The following is a 23466-nucleotide window of genomic DNA, read 5'->3' as shown; positions in this document are numbered from 1 at the left end:
TTAATATAAAATTAGGACAGTTGAGAAATGTGTCTTCTTGCTGTAGTTTCTCGTTAAGAAGAAACCACATGGCTGTTCTCTGGCTTCAAGTCCTCACTTTGGATAAACTTTGGATAGACATGATGATGCTAGCAGAATATGCTAGCAGGGAGTAGCTATATGAGGTTTTTGGTTTCTCCTAAAACAAATATCTGTGTATGTCACGTTTAACCACTACAAGAGGCATCTGAGATAGTGATGTATTTCTGAATAACTTGCTAAGGTGGCGCCGTTTGGATTTTGGATGCTGCGCTGGCTGCAGCTAGTGCGCCGGCTACTCGCATTGCTAGCTGGGCCTCGCTCCTGGTCTACGGAGCAGAACAGCGGAGCAATGAACCTCTTGATGAGATGTGAGTTCCTGCAAGTGGGATATAGTTCATTTATTATTTATATCACCGTTGCTGAACTTCCTCCCCGCTGGCTGCCCAGCATCGTCTCAATGAGGACTCCCTCCTCAGGCTAATGTGTGCAAATCTGTATTCAAACAGGAAGAAATGGTCGCCCGTGCACTCATGGCAACATTCATTTACGGTGTAGGGCTGAGGAAAAGCAAACCCCCACTAAGAGAAGATTGGTGAATGTGGAGGGCTGTCCACATGCTTCTGGTCATAAAGTGAATATTTATGGCCATTCTCTGATTATCTCATCAGGGCGTTCAAGGGTCATAAAACAGAGGAGAAGCAACTCTCAGTGGGATGCGGAATGTGAAGGCGTCCACTGAAAAGTTTGTTCTGGGTGTGATTGCATTGTGCGGCGCCTTTTGAACGCAGGTCGTATCCAACACATGCAACTAATCACTTTCTGTTTATGTGTGACTTGATTATCTCAACAACTGTCAGTCTGATTGATGTCCAACTTGCTGCGAGCTCGGCTGCTGCCTGGAGGAGGTGCAGGGCTGAGCCTGAATGAGGCCCAGGGGCGTCTGAGATGACAGTCGGGATTCTGCGTCGCTCTGGAGGTCGGAGACGCCCATGACCCCGCCCTCAAACAACAGCCACTGCACTTGATACAGGGGCGGGGCATGTAGTTGACATGACATGGCGTAACGACCGGTACTCACGCCGGTGCCGCCGTGTTCATTTCATTTCATTCAGCATTTCATCAATTCTGGATGTGTCAGCGAGGGAGGAGATGTGATGACCTCCTGACATTTGTCACCCAGGGCAACCATTTACACTGAGCAGGTCTCACTGACCTGCTCACACCCAGGACCTGGTTTGGCACAGTCGGCCCCTTTACACTCAGACGGATGAAATAAGAGACTCCCAACGTGCAAAGCGAGTTTCCGATTGTTAGGGTGACAGTGACTCAAGGTGGATCTTGTTTCCTCTCTTGTTGGTGCACGCAATGAAAGACAAAACACGTCCCAGCCACCTTTTTTCCGTGCGTTCTGTCATCCCCAATCAGATCACGACTCATCCGCGAGGTTCATGGAGGTTGGCGGCAACACTGATGTCAGAGGCGTGCGGAGGAAATCACACGAGGCTTCTCTGATTCCTGCCCAGCTCAGCACAATCAGACGCCGTCATTGTCCACACCTGCAACGATCGCTTCATTTTGTGGCACTTTTTAAAAATTTTGCTGGAAACGCAGCCGCGCCAGTTCAGAGGATGAAGTGGTTGTTGTTTTTTTTGTCAGAGTAAAAGGATTTTGGTCACAGAGGCTTTCCCTCCATTTTGTTGGAAACAATTTAAAAGGAAAGGGTCATAGACGTATTTAGTGACATTGAAAACAATGTTATCCAAAAGACTAAAGTAAGGAGTAGTTGTGGCAGTCAGAGGGTCAAACTATACCACAGAGTTCGTTTGTGGTGAGAACATGTCACCAGTAGGTGACCAGTAAGGCTCATCAATGATTAAGTAATCAATGATGAGCAGGGTTTGTGTAGGACTGAGCACACGCCTGAAGAGGTGAAGAGCGCGTGGTATATCTACTGGACAGTGACTTGGACTCTGTTCATGGATGTTTTGCTTGGTTTTCTGAATCCTAGATTCACCACAATGTCAAGCGAGGACAAAAAGAAACACCCCAAAACAAAAACAAAACCTGGAAGTGGGAAGCTGCCAGTGCTTGATAAACACAAGACATTTTCAATGTGACCAGTAACGCCTCTACATTTAGCTCTTGTTTGGTCTCCACCACCTCTCGGGAGAAACATGTGACTCCCTCTGCTTCCTTCACCAGCTCATCTCTGGTGCGGCGGTGAACTGTGAGCTTTCAGCTGCTGCTGCTGCTGCTGCTGCTGCTGGAAACGTCGAGGCTGAGCCAAACACGATGTGACCTAAAACCAAATCTAACTATAACAACAGGAAACGGTTCCTTCACAACCAGCAGTCACAGTACACAGAGTGAGCTGAGCCATCGGCGACGACACCGGAGCAGAGCAGCTTTAATGTCATGCGCTTCGCCTCCCAGAGCGTCTGACGTTGACAACATGAAATCATTCTTTGGACACAGATGAACTGATTAAAAAGCTTTAGCATGATACATTCACCAGTTTGTTGTGGTATGGAAATAGCTCCAGTTTTTATTTGGTTCTACTGGTCCAGGTCCAGAATCTTTGGAGGTTCCTCTGGTTCTGCTGGCTCCGCCTCCTGACTGTCGGCCTGCGGGGGCGAGAGAGAGACAAAGAGAGAGAGAGACTCTGATCACCTGATCGGCCTGAAACCTGACACCCTCCAGGTGTAACAGCCTCTGAGACAGTGAAGACAGACTGGAATTTGATCTGATAAACCTTCCTTTGGTAATGGCCTGTCTCCTGGGTTTAATTAAGCAGCCTGGTTTCACAGCTGCCAGACCCCTCCGGCCCCCCCACCCATACACCACTGAGCCAGCTCATGACATCAGCAGGGCAACAAGGGCAGCTACCAGGGAGGACTGGATTATAGAGAGCCATCGACTGGGACAGGAAACCTACCCACCTTCTCAAACAAGCAGCAGTTTGCTACGATCCAAACACACCAAGGCTCTCACAGGCTGAACGGCAACAATCGTCAGCTCGCTCGGTTTTGTTGTTTTTGGGACCTAAAACCAGAATCTCTCTGCAGCTGAAGTAAAGATTCGGTCGACTCACCCCAAACGGCTCGGTGAAGGCTCTGGAGCCGCTGTACAAGGGGTTGGGGATAGAGACCAGCGTGGGTTTGGTTCTCCCGCCTCCTGATCCGTCCTCACCCTCGTTCTGTCGTGGAGGAGGAACCACAGGAAGGACAGTTGGCTGTTAGCAGGCTGAACAGTGAACCACCAGCGGCTGAATCACCGACATCTGATGGTTTTTAGAAAACGGAACAATCCCGACAAGTCCCAGCGGACACATCTGAGCGGGGCCAGAGACAGACGGCGCTCTCAGGCTGCGTCAACCAGTCGGTTCAGTCTCTGAAGTCATTCGGTTCTGAGTGACCTGCTAGCTTTTAAAGAACAATCATTAAAGAACAGGTAGTCTCAGCAGAGTTAGGGGATGGCCTGACAGACACAGGCAGGTTGCTGTGGTAACCACCAATCCGTACCCTCCCTCTGTTGGTCATTCGATAGAATGCAGGTTGGAATTCTTGGCTGGTGGTTTGAAATTCTGTGTGGGCGCGGGTTTGAAAAAAATAAAATGACTTGTCACCAAAATGTTCCTCTAAATAGATCCCACAAATAAACTCTACATACCGTTGACCTTCAGCCAACAGCTGGAGGACGTCGCGTTGTCGGCGCCGCTTGTGGCGTAACAACGCACGATGACCCTTCATTTTGCTGTTTTACTGCTTCACAAATCGACAAACAAGCGCAGGCAAAAGGTGGCGGTAACTAGCTGATGCTGATGCGGTGCTAGCCGGTCACAAATCGGCGTAGAAGAAGAAGAAGACATCGCGTCATCATTTCCGGTGAGTGCGCTGCACATTTGGGACAGCACTGCACCCTCGAAACGCGCTCACTGCGCTATTGAGTACATTGGATGCTGAGTACACTCTATTTGAATATCTGAAGCATGCAGTATGGAAGTATGGGATTTGGGACACACTGAAAGTTTTCGATGGCCAGGGGTGATGGTGCAGGTTAGAGGGTTCGGAAACACATAAATGTGTGTGAGTGTGTGTGAGTGAACGTGCGTGTGTCTCACTCTGAAGTACTGGAAGCGGAAGGGGTTGGTCTTGTTTTTGAAGACGTAGTAGCCGAGTCCGGCCAACACACAAGCCAAAATCAAGGACACCAAGATGGCGGAAACTGTGCCGCTTGAATGGGCGTGGCCATGGGAAGCATGAGGGGAGACCTGGTGGTATGACAAACACACACACAAACACACACAAAATGATGATGTGCGCGAGGACATCACATTAAATCTTTTAATCCTCACTAGTCACACACAGTCTTGTTCTGTCCAGCCCTTATATCCATGGCAACAGCTACTCGATGCTGCAGTGTAGCCATGGATACATGACTCGGCGCTGTTATCGCCACCAGATTTATTTTTCTGATTAATTTCATGAGAGGAGGAATTCGATCAATTAAAATGAGTGAATGGCGTTGTAGATCCAAACTTCCTCTCTTCCTCGTTTGAGCGAAGGACCTGGCAGCCATTTTGTTTTCCGGGAAGCGAAATCTGTTAACGAAACCATGAAAATGTGTCCGTTTACCAGGTAGAGAAGCTCTGATGTTGCTAAACGTAGGCGTGACCACAGACACCCACTCAAGTTTTCAGTTGCTGTAAGACAAACGTGTCTGTCGGCTACTCCTCAAGTTAAAGTCTGCTGCAAAAAAAAAAAAAAAAAAACTGACCTTGCGCCTGAGGTTTCGGCGAGTTTTCAGAGTTTTAACTCAATCTCTGTCCATGTGAGTGTTTGAACACTGATGGCAGAATCAGCACATCTTGAATATTCAAATCGTCACCCTTCTGTCTACCACAGCGAGGGGCGGAGCTTCTGTGACCTGAACTCACATTCATGTGGTCACAAGATTCACAGAGCGGCACTTGGGGCTTGATGAAGGTCTACGTCCGGAATACTGGTTGGAGTTGTGATCAGGGTGAAAATATTTAACACTCTTAATTTCCTCAAAAAAAAAAAAAAAAAAAAAATGTTCCAAGAAACTAAACAAAACCATCTGCTCTCTGCCCACAACTGTAACTGTTGCCTAGCAACAACAGAGAGAACGTCCTGTTAGGCAGCGCTGCAGACCAGAGAGGAACGGCTGTCGTGGCTGCAGCCACAACTTTGGTAGTTCAAGTCACAGTAAATATTTCATCTTAACGCTGGAAAGCTCCGGACAAACACTGAGGAGAAGAGGTTTTCACCACAATCTTTAATATCTTTTTATCAAGTTTGCGAGAAAAAAAACAAACCCAAAAAGCAAAAAAAAAAAAAAAACAAGGTGGGAAATTAATGTGGAAGCTCGTTCATTAACAGAATAAAAGAGAGAAATTGCTGGATTTATGGTGGCTGCATTTCACGCTCAGTACATTAAAATAGGAAATTATGAGAGTGAAATTTAAAGTAGTTTTGCCAGCAGGAGCGAGCAATAATGGCCAAACCATATTTGAAAGTTTTTTTTTTTTCCCCACCATTTATCTGTGTATCTGGTTGGTTCTTGACTCACCGGCGTGGGTGGCGCTGTCAGCGGCGCCTCGATGACATGGATGATCCCGTTGACAGCAGGAATGTCCCACTCCAGCAGCAGATGCTGGTTCACCAGTTTGTAGCTCTGAGAGGCCCGGTAGGAAAGAACCACAAACAATTGTCTTTATGCTGTTGTGTTTGGATGAATGGACCTGTGAGTTGAACATGCGTGGTCCTGACCGCGTTGTTGCCGTAGGTAACAGTCAGGTCGAACCCAAGCTTGGATTTAATGACTTCCTGGTGTCTGAGTTCCTTAAACGGCCGTCTGCCATGATTGGTTGAGATGTGATACTCAAGATCTCTGCCAGATAGAATCTACACACACACACACACACACACACACACACACACACACACACACACACACACACACACACACACACACACACAGACACACACACACACACACACACACACACACACACACACACACACAGAGTTTTATTGGAACCCGCTGGTATTCTAAATTAACTAATTCCATTCCAAAGGTTAAAAACCTAATTAGCTACTATTACGTGAAGGTTAATATGTTTTAGTTTTCAAAGGGGGGCCTCTCCAGGGGGTCTCAGAACACTTTCTGGGGATGCTCCGTGAATAGAAATGAAAGAATATAACATTCGTTTACAGAAAAAAAAAAAACCCAACAACAACCTAAAAACCTGTGCAGAATAGCTAAACGTATGCTGAGTACAGTCGTTTGTGGGATTTTGTCCCCTCTTTGCAAAAATCTGACAGCTATAAACGCCTTAGGAAGGACCTTTGTGTTTGAGGGTCTGTTATCAAGTAACATTTATGATCCCAGGGGCTTCCAGGAAAACCTCTGAACACTGTAATTCACGTTCTTTGTTTTTGTCCTTTACTCACAAGTTTAAAAACACAATGAAACAAAGGAAGAACACTGAAGTAAAAATCCACGTGGGGTTGGTGCGTTATCAGACCATTAGTAAAGGAGGATGTACATCACCTGGTTCCTGCTGAAACCGGCATCGTGAGGAACAAAGAGGGTAACCTCAGACTTCCGGTGAGATAAAAATTCCATGAGCTGTCTTCCCTCCGAGGAAGAGCCACTGTAGTCCATCAGGAACTACAGACAAAGAAGAGAGACGTCAGTGGTCCTACTGTGTCAAAAGGCCCCCAAACACCACACACTCACCTCATACACGGCTGCGAAGAAATTAGCTTCCAAAAATTAATAGCTGCTCTACGGGGTAAGTGTGTTTTGTGTACTCGCCGTCCTTTTGTTGGAGTTCATTTTGAGAGATCAGAGAGTCACAGATTTTTGATATTGAACGACTGGGACCACACAGTCTGGTTGAGCAGGTCCATCGGATCGCTGCAAGGAGGAGGTATTTTTGTAGGCCACCCAGGCCAGAGCGTCACCACGGGCTACTGCGACCAGAGGCCGATGGAGAGTTTGAATTGCTGCAGGAAATAAACGAAGGGTTGCGAGATGTTTTTGTCCACCCTGATGAACACCACTTTTAGGAGTTTTGAAGCCTAAATGCCATCTGTAGACGTAGAAAGCTAGAGTTCGGCTATGACTGCGCCACACTGTAACTAGCTTCGCGCTCCTGCTCACTTTGGTTGGATTAAGTTTAATGTAATCAAAGTCCTCTGCAGTCCCACTGACAGACTTGCTAGTAGCCGACTTTTTAGAGACACATAAAATCTTCAAAATGTCACAGAACAACTGTGAAAGTAAAAATCCGAAACCCACTGAATTTGAGACGAGGGAACCGGAAGCGCTACTTCGTTAACTTATTCTCGAAACCTTCCAGCTAGTAGCTAATGGTCGAGCTTCACCTTATAACATATCCATCCATCGTCCATCGTCGTCTTCCGCTTATTCCTTACTAGTAAAGGTCGCGGCACCAGCATCAACAGGCGAGACAGGTCGCCAGTCCATCGCAGGGCCAACACACAGAGACGAACAACCATTCACACTCACACCTACAGTCAATTTAGAGAATCAATCAGCCTCGTCCCCAAATTGCATGTCTTTGGACTGTGGGAGGAAGCTGGAGTACCAGAGAGAACCCACGCAGACACAGGGAGAACATGGAGACTCACACAGAAAGATCCTGCGCCCGAGCCGGGACTCGAACCCTGAACCTTCTTGCTGTGAGGCCACAGTGCTGACCACTGCACCACCGTGCAGCCCTTATAACATATATGTACCATAAATACCATGTATACTATAAACGTACCATGTGTATATACATACATATATATATACCATATATATACACACCATATATATATATACACCATATATATATACCATATATATACATATATATATACACACACACCATATATATATATACCATATATATACCATATATATATATATATATATATACACACACACACACCATATATATATATATATATATACACCATATATATATATACACACCATATATATATATATATATATATATATATACCATATATATACACCATATATATATATATACACCATATATATATATATATATATATATATATATATATATATATATATATATATATATATGGTGTATATATATATATATACCATATATATATATACACCATATATATATATGTAGCCAGTTGTACAGAGAATCCTCCTTAAATGGTCCAACTGTTAGACTCACCTTGTAAAATATGGAGAAGTTTCTGGTTGTGGCGAGGACACTGGTCAGGACGCCGTTACAGTAGTCACCGTCACCAACATAGTCAGCAGGACACTCACAGGAAACATCTACACACACACACACACACACACACACACACACACACACACACACACACACACACGCACACACTAACATCAGTAGGAGCACAAGCCAGGGCTGCCTGAGGGTTTTTTGGGTTTTATATAGTGTCTTTTTTTTGTTGTTTTTTTTTGGTTGTTTTTGTTGTCATTCATCAGCAACCCAAACTAAGCCGAAACGGTTGCGACATTGTTTTTGTACCAGGGCTTATTTACGTATCTCGTGTTACTAACTAGTCCTTTACTCACCGACTAGCAACTACAACATCTGTACAGTGACACAACGGATTGTTGCCACATTCTGTTGACTGTTATGGTTCTGAGTGAGCCATGAGGAACCCGCCGTCGCTTGTTAGTCCATTATCCTTCTCCAGGTGCTGCTGATTGCAGGTGTTTCCGAGGAGGTCTAAGCGGAGGGATATTATCAGTGATGAGGTTGAAATGTGTGTCACCTAGACGGCGAGTTCGTTGGGGAATTTCCTGAGTTATTTGCAGATATTTGATTCTTTTTTTTTCAAATATGACCTAATTGAAAGCACCTGGCTGAGAATCCTGGTTGGAGCAGAAGACCTGAGGGGTGGACTGGGAGCAAGTTCATCATAGCCAGGCTTTCTTTCAATGAGCCAGCTCGACAAACCCCAAACTCGCCATCAGTGATGGTTGGAATCACGACGGTGGATGCGATCTTTCTTTGTCAATTCAGGGTTTCTGCTTCAAGCTCTGTGCGCGTCCAATAAAAAGGGGCGTTTAACGCGTTCATTTGACTCTTTGGAAATGGACCCGCTTCAGTCAAGAGGAACAAGTGACTACAATGGAGGGTTATGAACACTATCAAACAATAATGACAGCAAAAAGCAACACAGTTGCTGCAAATAAGGCGAGGGAGGAACACTGGCAGAAAATTGCAGATCATACAGATTATTAATATAGTGAACGATAAATGTATGTTACCTGTGATTTTATCGAAGGCCTCTTTTACAGCCGTTGTGGGCAAATGGCCAGGGACTTCAAACATACTCAGTAGTTCGGTGAGAGCAAGTACAACGTGGCGAGTAGCGCGGCAATGCAGGAATCTCGCTCAGATTTCCTGCATCACCAACTGAATGCATGCGGGCTCCCGTGGCAAAAACCCGCGACGATATGCGCAGTTTGTGCTGCTGTGAGTGCGTGGCTCCCTTTTGTGGAGTTCCTCACATACGGCTGCTCCAGAAGCTTCCATTAATAACGTATTCCCTCAGCTGAGAATCTGTAGCGTTCATAGGGAATGACGTCAGGAAAAGATAGCGGACCACTCCGGTCCCTGAATGCTCTCTCTCCCTCTGAAGAGAGCCTTGCACCGAGATCCACTGGATTATTCAAAAAGAGGTGGTCAGTGAGAGGGCAGCGCTTTTTTGTAGCCGATTTAAGCCGAAACTTGGAATGTAACCTGACCAGGTCACGTTTGCTGCGCCAGTTACCATGGTGATCTAGCCAGGTGAAAGAGAGCCACCTTCGTGACATCGGAAACCCTGGCTTTAGTCTCCACATACCTCGCTAACCCACTCATCTCGCTTCGTAGTAGACCCCTCTGGTTTGACCAACGGAAGCTAGGAGTGTCGAACTATTTTGGAGCCACATCAGTTTTCTCATGTTAGGGCGCGGCAGCATCGCTCCCCTGAGATTCACTGATTTTCTGTTTTTGTAGTGCAGTGTAAACTGCTGCGAGTCTGGAGGTGAGTTCCTAGAGTTTGTATTCACTTAGACAGATGGAGGAGACGCACCTGTCTGCCTGCGTTACCAGAATTAGCGGTGCTGATGGTTTTTTTGAGAGTCAAGAATCGTTTATGGATTTCTGCACAAAGTCAGGGACCACGAGAGCATTTTAATGAAATACTTGAGTCACTGCTGCGTGCTTTTTGCACCGAGTTGGTGTTAGCAGGAAGGATTGCGGTGGTTCATGTTATCAGCCAGGGAGGTAACCCCCGAGATAGTCGGGTTTAACCCCCACCGACAGCGTGATCCTCCATAGAAACACGATGGACGATGTAAATGTGACCAAGTGGGGATTGGACCTTGTGGAGGAATTTGGAAGGGAGAAGTTGGCTAAAACACAAATGAGACGGAAGCGAGTTTATGATCAATGCTCAGCGATGCCAAAAGAGTCCTGGCAATCAAGTCCTGCCTCCTGTGCCAATCACTGGGTCACCGTCTCAGGCCGAGTTTACAGGTCCTCAGACAGCCGTAGAACAGACCCAAGCGGAGAGGTTTCTTCTCCACGGCAAAAAGAAATCACTTTTTTTGTTTTGTTGTTGAAGCCCTTCTATAACAGTGTGAGTATACCATTTAATCACAAGTGTAAAGTACTTGTATTTAGAGGTAAGGAATCATTTTTAGACGCCATTAAAAGTAACTTTATCTCTAGATGTTATTCTATATATATATTTTTTTTACTCAGCTGGTGACTGATTAAATTAAGGGATAAATCATATCTTTTTCCTGCTCTCTACGGCCTCTCCAGGGCTCCGTGGGTTGAAGGACTAACCTTTGAGCCTGTAGCAGTAGGCATCGTACTTGCTGCTCTGGTCCACAGGGTCTTTATAGAGAACCACGCCCACATGGTTCTCTCCACACTTGGAAGAGGGGAAGCGCGTCGGGTATCCCACCTTCCCCCCCGACATCCAGCCGGCCACACACATATGCATCCCCATCTGTCGGGATTGGAGAGCAATAACAGCAGGTAAATAACTCACAGGTCCCCGGCCCCCCACAAGAAAACCCTGTTCATTTACTGGGGGGAGGAAGCAAGTCGTGTGTGTTCCTAGAGAGACCGAGGTCTGCTGTGAGTTCTGCCCAAACTCCTGGCTCATCTCGCATAGACCATCGAGGGCAGAGGACGTCTTCTTCGAGATTAGCTTGTCTATCTCATGACAGCTGGACAGACGTGTCCTTTGTGTTCTGATATTGCTTAGTTTTGCAGTTACTGATTCAGGAAGTTGGGATCTGTGAATGCATTCCCGGCCTCACTGAACTTCTCCTTGATGCGAGAGTTCTTGTTTCTGTCAGGACAGTGAAAGAAATGGAGGACAATGAAAAGTCCCTCGCCAGTGGCTTCAAAATGGTTGCACTGAAAAGTTTTTGAAAGTCAAGGGTCCAAGGACAAGGACATGTCTGTCCCGTTCTAGTTAGCATCGTTTCTCACAAACGCCTGGACTGGAGGTAATTTTTTTTTTTTTTTAATTTTGCCATACTGATCCCCATGGGAGTCGCTGAAAACCTCGAAATATTTTTTGATGAAAGCTCAAGGTCACCATGACAGAGGCGTACAACCACAACGTGGTATTCATAGTTTGTTCACGTGAGTCAACAGTCAATCTGAACACACTAAACACACGGATGTGGCGGTGCGATCACAGATGTGTGCTGGGAAAGTCTTCCGAAAACAAACTGTTGCAATTGACATTCACGCAGGCTCAAAGACACTTGTGCCACTTTCAGTCCAGTCAAACTCACCAAAACATTCTCTACATGTCTCAGACACAGATCTTGCCAAAAAAAACGGAACCCTCTTTGTAGTGAATTTGGAAGGCGATCTGTTTGATGCCAGTTTTGGGAGCCAAAAAAAATCAACTGCTCACTAATGTGTTTTCTGCTGATGTGGATAAAACTCCCGAGAATATGCAGATGGAACTAATAGAAGTTCAGAGTGGCAAGGCCAAATAAGATTTAGTTTGAGGAAGCCAGTTCCTCCTTTTCATCCCGGCGGCTGAGCCTTCAGCCCGCCTGCAGACTGCCTGGGTGCTCTGCATGTTTGGCAAGACGCGCTTGCGTGAACAGCTGCTACCAGTACTGAAGCTGAGCTGAAACACCTCAGAGGACACGTCGCACCGATCAACACCCTTCAGTCTGTTCTGGAAGCCTCAGAAGCTCCAGTTAGTGAACCCGCAAGATACAGAAGGGTCAGCTCAAGCAAAAAAGAACAATGTGCACAAACAAACAAACAAACAAACACACACACACACACACACACACACGGGTTGCACACGTACCGTATCAGGCTGAATCACATGTTAGTCTGTTTCTGCAATCTCAACATTGTAGCTTCAACAAACATGAGCTCTACAGGAGGAAGTGATGCGTTTGTTGGAGTATCTGGTCTTGTGAATGTTTCAGACAGCAGGATCGAGGGAAAATGAACGTGCCTGTATTCACAATCACAGAGGGAGTTGAAACCCAATGCAACAGTTTGGCTTTAGATTTTGTTTTGGTTTTTGTTTTTTCAACCGTCCGTTAAACGGCACAGAGAAAATAAAAGAAAAGGTAGGATAGATTCATTGTGGAGAGAAATGAATGGAATCCTACTGTGGAATATGCGGATTGAGGCGGAGTGTAGAATTTCTGAACTATTATTATTATTATTATTATAATAGTATTATTTCCTATCTCGCCTTCGTCTTCCGTGGTATCAGCGCCGTTACGATGATCGCTGTGGTCACACTCTCCGGGCCCTGAGGAGGGAAAAGCTCCTGCGATAAATGCTGAATTTACTGAAACATCCAAGGTGGTCTCAGTCGCACAGCTCAGCACAGCACAAACATGTTCTTCAGTATGAACGTGTACCGTAGGTGTGAGGATGAGTGAGGTGTGTTGGTCTGCCCTGGTGTCTCTACGGAAACCCCTGCTGTAGGTGAGTACCTGCTGTGCATCTCCCAGCTGTTTGAGGTTGGCCAGCGTGGCGCCATCAGCCTGGCAGGCGGCGTCAGCCTGACTGAAATTCATCTTGTATTTCCCCTCTGGAGAGCGCAGGTGGTACACTCCAGCTGTGTTGGCTGAACCACAATAACCACGTTACCTTCGGCAAAACATCAAATGACTGTCCCTCCTGCACTGTAACAATTAAATATCAGGGGAATGAAAATGAAAAGCACCGATTTGAGGCAGAATGTGCATGTGAGTAATTACCTGATTAACATGGACGTCACTTCGATCCATGTTGTCACCGTCTATAGGGGGCTGTCAGGGGTTTTGTTTCACTGGCACAATGAAGGACAAAACTGCAGTACCCATGGAATTATCGCTAATGACCCCAATAATAAGGTCCAAGGGCCCCTGTCAGTTATGGTTCGATACTCGTCCTGAGTTTCACAGCCGTTATGGAACCCCTGGCAGGTGTCACAATGATCCCTGGGTACTAACAGGCTCCGAGCCTCAACCAGCTTCATGTCTGATGAGGCATAACGAGCCCTGAGCCCTAACGAGTGCTGGCCTGCGACCTGATGTGCTCGCATCTGTTTACCAATCCCACACAAGCGCTCTTCAAAGCTGAAACTAATGGCGTCCTCCACAACATGGCCGAGGAAGTATGAACAAAATAAAGGTCAGCCGCTGAAGGATCAGCAGTTGCCATGGCAACTGCAGAAGGAGTGACACTGAGGAGCCAACATGTTACACAGTCAGCCTGGCACCAATATGTTACCATGGTGACAAAAGTTATTATAGATGTTTTCCAATGGTAATGGCAATAGAATGTGTTCCTGTGGTAACTGAAGTAATCGAGAATGTGTTACCATGGTAACATAAATCTTATGAGGGCTTGTGAATATGTTACCAAGGTAGTAAAAGACAACACATATGTGTTGCCATGGTAACAGAGACCATTCAAGATTTGTTCTCATGGTAACAGTGGTCAGTCCAGATGTGTTACCATGGTGACAAAAGTCATCACACACTTGTTACCATGGTAACAAAGATCATTACAGGCCTGTTACAATTATGTGCATTACGTTTGGTTTTAAGTAAGTGGATGTGTTACCATGGTAATGCAGGTCCTTGCAGGAGGCCACGGGGTCACAGAATCCATTACTCTCCAGGCAACGGTCAACAGGGGGCACTACCTTCTCCAGACACTGGACTCCATTACCCACGTACCCCGGCAAGCACTCACACTCCCGCTGGTTCTGGAGGAAGCAGATTAGCGTGATCAGCTCAAAATAGGAAACAGCTGGCCAGGAAGAGGCTTCTCCCTCTGTCCTGCTGTAATCGTGCGTCCAAGTTCACGTGGCTCGGATAGTGAAGTGTGTTAAGTTTGATGTGGACATCAGCGCCACACTTCCGTTACGATCAGAATTAAAGCTGCAATCAGCGTTGTAGATGTTTACAGACGTGGGCTAACAGCTCTGACTTAAAGATGAGATGAGATGAGATGAGATGAGCACAGTGGGGAAATTGGCATTGTAACAGCAGCAGAAAATGAATGAAGTAGCAGCGGAAAAATAATAATAAACAGAAGAAACTACAATAAAGTACAATAAAACTTATAACACACTAAAATACACTATTGTAAACTACAAACAACTACAATAAATATTAGCAGCATAAGTGTTGTGATGGATATTGCACGATACCATGTTAAGTACTGCACAGCAAGTGTTAAATGTTGCACACGAGATTGTCCAGGGTCTGGTAGGGGAGGTTAGCCGGAGCAGCGCTTGCGGTACCGTCTGACAGCTGCAGGTAGGAAGGACCAGCGGAACCTTGTCACTGAAGGAGCTCTCCAGTGCTGTCAGGGTGTTGTGCATGGGGTGGGAGTCAGTGTTCAACAGAGACGACAGCTTGGCCATCGTTCTCTGTCCTCATCGTTCATTCATTCTCGAGTTTAAACCCCCCCCCCTTCCCTCCTGTGCCCTGTCCGTTTGATGAAGATTTTAGAGTATCATTCTTGTGAAATATCCTCATAAATCCCATGAATTTGGCCAAATCTTACATTAGAATTCACATTTTAGCAGGAAAATGTGTCCCGCATCCGGTGATACGGGTCGGAAAATGGTCAGACTTGTAGTTTACACGTCAGAAGCCTCTGTTTGACACAAAGTACATGTCCAGAGACGGCCTCCCCATTGGTTTACACTGTAAGGTGCAATGTGGCACAGCAACTTTCGGGGCTTACAGAATCCGAACAGTTTGAGTTATTACAAAGTTTTCATAACTTTTGTTCACCACAGTGTCATAAGTCATGTATTACAGTTTGAAGGCGATCCCATTAACACCCCAGGTGGAGACAGCGTTCGTTCAGTCCAAGATTGGCGCTAAATTTTACTTTCAAGTGCATATTTTGGCCTTCCTGTTGGATTTAGGTCAAGGGTGCCCCTTTTTAGATGCCTAGGTGGCGCTGTGGAGCACATTTTTGCACTTTGCAGGTTAATTTGTACATTTTTATCAAATTTTTTCACCAGACCCGACGTGTGTGCCAAATTTTGTGAGTTTCTGAACATGTTTAGCGGGTCAAATTGAGGTCTAACGTGGCGGAATAATAAAGAAGAGAAAGAAAGAAAGACAGAAAGAAAGAAACGCAACAGACACAACAGGGTCTTCACCCCCTTTTTGGGCTCAGGCCCTAATTAAACCCATTAAATGCAATAGTCACCAAATAAAATGGCACCACATGAGTTCGTATAAATGTTGAGTAACAAAAGAGCACAAATATGATTTAGCATGCCCTTGCACGACTCACTTTCTTCACACTGGGATGATAAATGCACTGTGAAGGTTTCTACTCACTGGCCCGGTGAACTTGCAGGAGGCGAAGTCACTGCAGCCGCCGTTTGGCTCTTGGACACATCTGGATTGCAGATGGACAGAAACAGCGGTCTGATGTCACATCTCTGACTGAGTATGTCTTACGTACCAAATTATCTTTAATGAACGGTAAGACAGGAACAGGCGAAAGAAAATGAAAGACCAGGCTCACCGGTTGAGGGGCTCACAACTGAAGCCGTCTCCTAGGTAATTGCTGTGGCAGGTGCAGTTGACGAGCAGTCCCATCTGGTTACAGATGGCGTCCTGGTGACAGCCACCGTTGTACTCAGAGCAGAGATCTGGAGCTGCAGTCAGTGTTACAAATCTGTCACCCGATCTTTGTGGCCTCGTGTCAGAACAGAGATCTTTGGCATGTGAGTCATTAAATTCACACAATCACTCATGTTTCAACATCCTTCTCCTCATCTGCCAGTACAACAGCACGGCGCGTTTCTCACCGCAGATCACTGAGATGTCCGACGTCTTTATCGTATCGCATTCGAGGAAATTGCTAGGTTGAAAATGGTGAATTAATAAAGATGTTGGAAAAAGCGCAGATGACGTGTATTTGGCACAGTTTCTGATGTCACTGGCTTGCGTCTTCCCTCCCTGTCCTCGTCGCCATCGACCGCAGTGTTACTGAGCTTTTTTGAGGAGCTGCATGGATATCCCAGTGGGTCTTGGATGAAGATGTTACTAAAAAGTTCCCCTCCCAACCTGTCTGACCTGCAGTGCGGCATCCATCATCGCCACACACATATGGTGGAGTGTGTTCACATACATGCAAATGAAACTCAGTCAAACAGCACAGCAGCTGGTTTCATTACTGCTGTGTGCCATGTAAATGTGCAACTGTCTGGTTTTCTTTTCTAACTCTGCCATACGTACTCCATTTGGATGAAGTATCGGCCTTTATTATGCAAGATGTTCATTCTGTTTTTCTGTAAACCATAACTGAGGGCAACAATGTTTCACTCAGCTGCATTTTACATGGTAGAACCGATAAATAAAAACTGACTCGCAGTCCAGTAATCTAATAATGAGATGGCCACATGAGCTCAAACCACCTGATCAAAACCAGACTGAAAACAAAAAAGCAGAAAGTGAAGCTGCTTTGAGTCACAGCGAGGTTAGGATGATCTAACATCCTGCAGCAGGCCGTCGTTGTTATTACGTTCTGAAGGTCATTAACAGAGGAGATGCTCCGTCTCCAGTTTTGTTCTTTTATGGCTGCAAAGCACTTTGTTACCTATTAAAGTTTTTTTTTTTTTTTTTAATCACCTGGCAACTTCACTGCCTGCTGGCTAGTTTGATGTGTTTTTAGCAGACTGAAGATGTTCAGTGTCGAAGGCTTGTAAACTGTCTTCCTGAGGTGCAGAACACTCACGCGGTTCTGCTTCGCAGAAAGTGCCGTTCCCTTGAAACCCGGGTTTACACTGACAACCATCGCCTGGCACGCACTCAGCCTGAGCGTGGCACAGCCGGCACTCCTCCGGGATGGAGCCTGGACGCAGAGATGGATGGTTCATAAAAAAGAACAACATAAAAATGTTGACTGGTCATTAAAAACTAAACAATAGCAGAATTATCTTTGAGGGTTTTAGGTTCAGGAGTAGAAGTAAGCAACATTTAACATCCAGACATCACTAGACAGCAGTAATCTTATTGGTTTAGTTTATGGTCACCACTGCACAAGCGCTCGTGCTCTTCTCCTGAGTATCAACATCCATCTCCAAAGGGAGGGGGAAACCAGAGCACGCACATTTGATTTTGACTTGTTTCCACATACATCATCCTCGATCCTGACTGGACGAAACTAATGTGTATTCAGTGAAGATTCAAATTTCTTTCTGTTTGAGCGACATTTGCATCTTCAGATAGATAAGGGAAGTCTAAAAGTACTGAGGGTTGTTTCACTTCTTTCTTGAAAAACATACAGTGACATCGACTGACACACTCATATGACAAGGACCCAGATGCTTGTATCGGGAAGACTCACCAAGTTCAATCTGGCAGCGACTGCCGGTCCAGCCCGCATTGCAATGACACAGTCCAGAGCCTTCGATGCCATCGTCACATGACCCCTCCTTCCCACATTTACAGGCTGGGACACCAGGAGAGACGAACAAGGCGGGGTCAGCTCCCAGCATACAGCTGGCCCACGTGTGGGCAATGTTCAAAACTGGTCCTTATTAACAAAAATATTGAGCAAATACAAAAGATCTAGTATTTGGAGCTTTGTCTGATTTGGAGTAGGATCTCCCTTACCCCTTCTAGATGCAAGCAAATATATATATATATATATTACTCCGTTTGCAAAGCTTTAGCATATCTACCCCCGTACAGTTTGTAGTTTTTTCAAGTGGTATGTGTGCACTCAGGTCAAACGTCGGCTGTGAACAAAATGTAAGACTAGGATCCAACAGACATAAAGTCCAGGCTTAAAACAAACCTGTACAGTTGGGGCCGTAATATCCGCTCTGACAGAGTTCACAGGCTCTTCCCCTGAATCCATTATGACATACACAAACTCCCAAACCACGCAGACCATCGTTGCAGTCACCATGGTTACCACAAGGCGCTTCCACACCACCCGGACAAGCTGGAACACACAGAGAAGTTTGTTTTTTTTTCGTGCAAAACCCAATTTAAAAACCCATCCTATCAAGCTAATTGATGCTGCTACAGCACAAAAGTCTACACCTAAAGACACACTCCTGATCTGTCTCACAGGGGACATTTTGAGTCACCAAATTCAGGTGTGAGGAATACTACAGTTCGACAAGTCTGTTATGAAAATGTTTAATAAAACCAGAGGGAGGATTTCAAAGCACTGCTGGAATATCTGTTCAACTGTAGGCCTGATTTCCACAGAGTCCCCCTGGAGGCTGGTGCTTACTGGACCTAAGGACCCTCCTAAGTAGGATTCTTACCCTGACAGTCTGGGCCGTAGTGGTTTTTGCAGCACTTCTGAACCCAGGAGGGAAACTGACAGACTCTTTTACAGCCGAGTCTGCTGAAAGGATCATCCAGGTCTAGATACCAAGGTGAGTACGGGCTTCTAAATCTGTGGCGACGCATTACACAAGACTCCCGGTTTCCCTTGAAGAAGACAAGAACAGCATTCATCTCTTCACGGTCTTAGCAGATGGTTCAATACATCAATTTGGAGTTTGAACAGCCTTGAAGATCTTACAGTGTCCACGTGTCTGAGGGGGCAGGATGGAGGGAAGAGGCATCGACCACAGCGTCCCTGAGATATTTGATTAAAAGTTGACATTCAGTGTCCAATACAAGTAGGACGGCTGCGACTGAGCCGATGACCACAGCAGCAGAAACTGTGCTTTCAGTGGCGGCTTTGTAACAGCAGTAGTGCCTCTGTTTAAAATACTGTATGCAATAAATTCAAGAATATCGCATTTATGTTAACATTGTGATAATAAAAACTATATGAAGTAATGTAGACTATTACTCGCTACTCTTAAAATTAGTGTAACATCAAATTTAGCACAGACCCCCCCCCCCCCCAGCCTTAATTTGACTGTCAGGGATTTGAGTTTGTGTTGCATTTCTATCTTTTCATTATTAATTATTATTATTATTATTATTAATATCTGCAGCAGAATATCCTTCCTAAACAGCTGTACAAGAAATAGTAATTATAACATTATTACAACCTGTTGAAGTACAAAGATTAGAGTATAAAACAGCTTTAGTACTACTGACGAAAGTGGTTTTGTTCTCGATGCTGTCACAGTGCGCTCCCAAACCAGGTGGTTCCAATAACTGGTCGATGCCATAGGCCACGCCCTCTCTGAAGTTCAGGTAGCGCTCCACGACTCTGGCTGCGTTATCGTTAATCAATACAGCCCCCTAAACACACACAAGTACGCACAAAATCAACAATTTTTTTGAAACAATTTGTCACAGTTACAGAAAAACATTGGACACTTTTAGCATTCACTCACACCACAAGTGTTTGGTCCATCTCGGCTGTTTGTAAACTGAGAAAAAAAAAGGATTTTTGGAAGTCAAAAAGTTTTACCTTTAACCTGCTAGTAGCGACATGGAACAACATTCATGATTGACCCAGATTACCTCCAAAGTTTGACTGCTCATTTCTTGTTCTATTGGCCATCTTTGCACCAAATTTAATCAAAATGCATCCATTAGTTTTTCTGATATCAAAAAAAAAAAACACAGCAGTGCTCATGTTAGCTCCTTAGCAGAGGGGATGGGAGATGCAGTAAAAATCAAATGTAAATTATGATTATCAGTGATTCAGATGCTGAACTCCCTGCTTGGACCTCTGCCGTCTCTGGTCCGTTCACGGCAGCAACAAGGCGTCGTCAACAGGACCAAACGACATCTGTTCTCACAATAGCATCGGGTCACTGCCGTGCCTTTGTTGACTACCAGTGCAGGTCACGGCTGATTTTAAAAAACCATAAATAAACTGGGGTTGAGCTCCAGTTGCAGCTTGAACTATTCACACCGACTCTTAATGACTCTGCGTCCATCTCTGACAACAGAGAAGATAAATGAACAGCTCCCGTTCACTAACGAACCTGTCAGTCTGTACGGCCTAGTTGAGTGGACATCAAACGTATCAGTCGCGCTCGGTGTTACAAAAACATCCAACAAAAATTTCGCAGCACAGAGGATACATCCGTACATCCGCAGATTGGACGAGACCAGGACAAGAAGACAACAATGGCTCGTTTATTCTGAACCACACAAACCACATCCTAGGTGTGACAGTGAGCCCAGATCCATGGCAGGGCCCCAGGAAGGTGTTGTGGCACACAAGAAACACTGTTCTCTTCCTCCAGGTCACCATGGCAACGTCAGACAACAGCAGTAAACACAGCAACTGACAGCTATCAGGTGTAGAAGTTATAATGGCTACCTGTCTGGTGTGTGTGTGTGTGTGTGTGTGTGTGTGTGTGTGTGTGTGTGTGTGTGTGTGTGTGTGTGTGTGTGTGTGTGTGTGAGATCTTACCACCAGGGCCTTGTCACAGCTATACTTGATAGTGGATCCATGCATGGTGCGGAAGGATGAGAACGGATCTGGCTGACTGACACCATTTACCTACACACACACACACACGCACGCACGCACGCACGCACACACACACACACACACACACAGTAGGAATTCAAGTGGATGTTGGTGTCAAATTGTGAGAAATTCCCTCCTGCGGGCCTCACTGTGATATCTCGTTCATGATGATGACGCGAAGTCAAGGTGACCTTGACCACCAAATATAACGTGAAAAAAAAAACCTCCACATTACATACACGCATACGTATCGATGGACTGACAACAGAGAATCGAAGAGAGGCATAAAGACCCTGTCATGGAAGCTGAAAATAAACTATTCAAGCGTCATCGTCGCTGAAATGAAAACACGTAACTGACTCAGCTATCAGTGACCTCAGCCTGAACAACACATGTTCAGTCACATGACCCCCTAATTATGAGCAGCCTGCAACATGGAAGGAAAACCTGAATGATTATTTAATTTCTTCACTTGGTCGGCTGTTTCTTGCCATGAACTAATTACTGACGTAGGACGTTTTTCAAGCGGGCACAACAGTAACTGAAGGAAACAGAATATTTGCCTCTTACTTGGAAAAGCTGTTGGATGTTTTCTGATCCCTGTGTACCCGCAGGGCGGCAGCTGAACTAGTTCCGTCTGATCAAAGTATTGACTACTAGGTAACTGATTCCGACTTCTTTCTCCTCCTACCCTTGAGTTGCGTATGATGTGCGCCTTCACAGTAGCAGCCAGTTGATCTTGGTTGTCAGGGCTGGAGAGCCAGCGCTGTCTTTCAGCTGGCAGGGAGTTCAGAGCTTCATCTGTGGGCCAGAACATGGTGAACGGCTGGTGGATGGACATCTGGAGCACCGGGAGCAAACCTGCATCCTGCACCAAGAGTACATAGGGATGTAGGATGTGCCTGGATCTGTTAGACTGAAATTGTTCTGGCAAAAAAAATAAAAAATAAAAAAACAGCAACTGATGCAGTAGGAACTTTTCCTGACGTTCTTTTATTATTCATCCATTTTTCTTCATTTCCCCTTGTTTTCCTCCCCACTTGTACATTGCTAACTAACCTCATCAAGGTGTCCTGGCTGGATGTCACCCAGCTCTTGATTCCTGCCATGACCCCAGCGTCTCTCACCCTTTGCCCAAGAGCGAGAGAGAGACAGTGTGTGTGTGTGTGTGTGTGTGTGTGTGTGTGTGTGTGTGGGCTGAGCCCCACTTGCTGTATCTAGTCCTGCCATCAGCCTGCAACTCCAGACCCATTTGACGCACTGTCAAACCTGTCGTCTGCTACCTGAGCTATATCGAGTGCTTCCCTCTGCCTTCAGAACTGGACCCCGGCTTCCCTCATCTTCCACATTCCATTCACATTCCCCTCATGGACCCCCTTTACCCCGTACTCCCTCAGATTATCTCTCTTGGACCTGCCAAGCACCGTGTTTGCTCCTGGGTTCCTCTGTAGTGCTGTAACTTGAAATAATCCAATTAAAAGACTCTACAGGAAGAACTGAAGACTTAATGTCATAAATTATGAGTAAAACTACTCAACGGCATTGAAGATGTTTTGGTTCGACACACCCGCCTCTGAGAACTCTGCTGTACAAGAACTCTGAAGTGCTGGGGTTTTTTGTTGTTGTTGTTGTTTTTACCTCAATGAGCTTGTAGAAGCGACTGTAGCCATAAAACACAATTGCTGATGTGAAGTTCATCTGAACAGAGGAGAGAGAGAGAGAAGGAGAGAGAGAGAGGTCACTCTGCATATGTGTGTCATTTCTAATTGATTGAACTGAATAAAAGATAGGCCCCTTTTCCAAGCAGCCAATTTTTTAGCCTGACTGCTGTAAACAAAAAGAGCCCATTGATCAACAAACTAAATAAACAGCGCACCGCGTCAAGGTGCGGCTTGTCCTTTAGCCCGTAGGGCGTCAGCATCGAGTCAACGTGGTGAATGACTCCGTTTGATGTGGTGTAATCACTCTTTATGATCCTCGACCTGTTGTTGATCCAGACTGAATCCTGCGGGAGGAGGGAAACGATGACAGGGTGAGCGGAAAGCTGGAGGGAGACATTTCATCAACTACTACAGCGGAATGCTGCAGGGACGATGCATTTTTGTAGGCCGAAACAGAAGTTAGCGTCATCTTAGGTTCCCTCGACCAAAAGCCGATGGGATTTTTACATTCGATTTTGATTTCTAGATGAAAAATAAGCTACCCCGGAAACCAAAGCTCATTTGACTCACACGTTATGGGACCGTTATTCTGAAGAGTAAATTCAGTCGTTCGAAGGACAAAGCTCATGTTGAAACGACTTCTACCACCACCACGTCACCACAAATAAGCCTGGTGCTTCTGCTGCATTCGGCATGTTGGCGTTTGTAGTCCTATTCATCCTCGCGTCAGCAACCGGCATTTTTAAGACACACAGGAAGCTTCGCAGTCCACAAGTGTGGGGGTTTACGAACACAAAC

The 23466-nt window shown here is 45.7% G+C and overlaps 1 protein-coding gene across 1 annotated transcript in view; it reads right to left on the bottom strand.

Annotated features, from left to right (window-relative positions):
* Positions 1 to 2375: 2375 nt before the first annotated feature.
* Positions 2376 to 23466, bottom strand: part of stab1 (stabilin 1) — a 57118-nt gene continuing 36027 nt past the window's right edge. Inside the window, exons 50-71 of the mRNA XM_086200181.1 lie at positions 22884 to 23012; positions 22646 to 22705; positions 21699 to 21875; positions 20948 to 21037; positions 19672 to 19818; positions 19142 to 19198; positions 18879 to 19047; positions 18398 to 18547; positions 17945 to 18049; positions 17333 to 17449; positions 16118 to 16250; positions 15928 to 15988; positions 14183 to 14327; positions 13066 to 13199; positions 10916 to 11081; positions 8276 to 8382; positions 6598 to 6717; positions 5814 to 5948; positions 5614 to 5718; positions 4142 to 4291; positions 3113 to 3217; positions 2376 to 2645 (exon numbers count right to left, since the gene is read on the bottom strand). Coding sequence (XP_086056307.1) covers positions 2577 to 2645; positions 3113 to 3217; positions 4142 to 4291; positions 5614 to 5718; positions 5814 to 5948; positions 6598 to 6717; positions 8276 to 8382; positions 10916 to 11081; positions 13066 to 13199; positions 14183 to 14327; positions 15928 to 15988; positions 16118 to 16250; positions 17333 to 17449; positions 17945 to 18049; positions 18398 to 18547; positions 18879 to 19047; positions 19142 to 19198; positions 19672 to 19818; positions 20948 to 21037; positions 21699 to 21875; positions 22646 to 22705; positions 22884 to 23012 — 2631 coding nt within the window. The 3' untranslated portion in view covers positions 2376 to 2576. The remainder of the gene's footprint in view (positions 2646 to 3112; positions 3218 to 4141; positions 4292 to 5613; positions 5719 to 5813; positions 5949 to 6597; positions 6718 to 8275; positions 8383 to 10915; positions 11082 to 13065; positions 13200 to 14182; positions 14328 to 15927; positions 15989 to 16117; positions 16251 to 17332; positions 17450 to 17944; positions 18050 to 18397; positions 18548 to 18878; positions 19048 to 19141; positions 19199 to 19671; positions 19819 to 20947; positions 21038 to 21698; positions 21876 to 22645; positions 22706 to 22883; positions 23013 to 23466) is intronic.

This window comes from Aulostomus chinensis, chromosome 3, assembly GCF_037954235.1.
Source record: "Aulostomus chinensis isolate RoL2024-O1b breed Wild chromosome 3, RoL_Achi_v1.0, whole genome shotgun sequence".
In the NCBI taxonomy this organism is placed as follows: Eukaryota; Metazoa; Chordata; class Actinopteri; order Syngnathiformes; family Aulostomidae; genus Aulostomus; species Aulostomus chinensis.
Note: the sequence above shows the minus strand (reverse complement) of the source record. Positions and strands in the feature narration are given on the sequence as shown.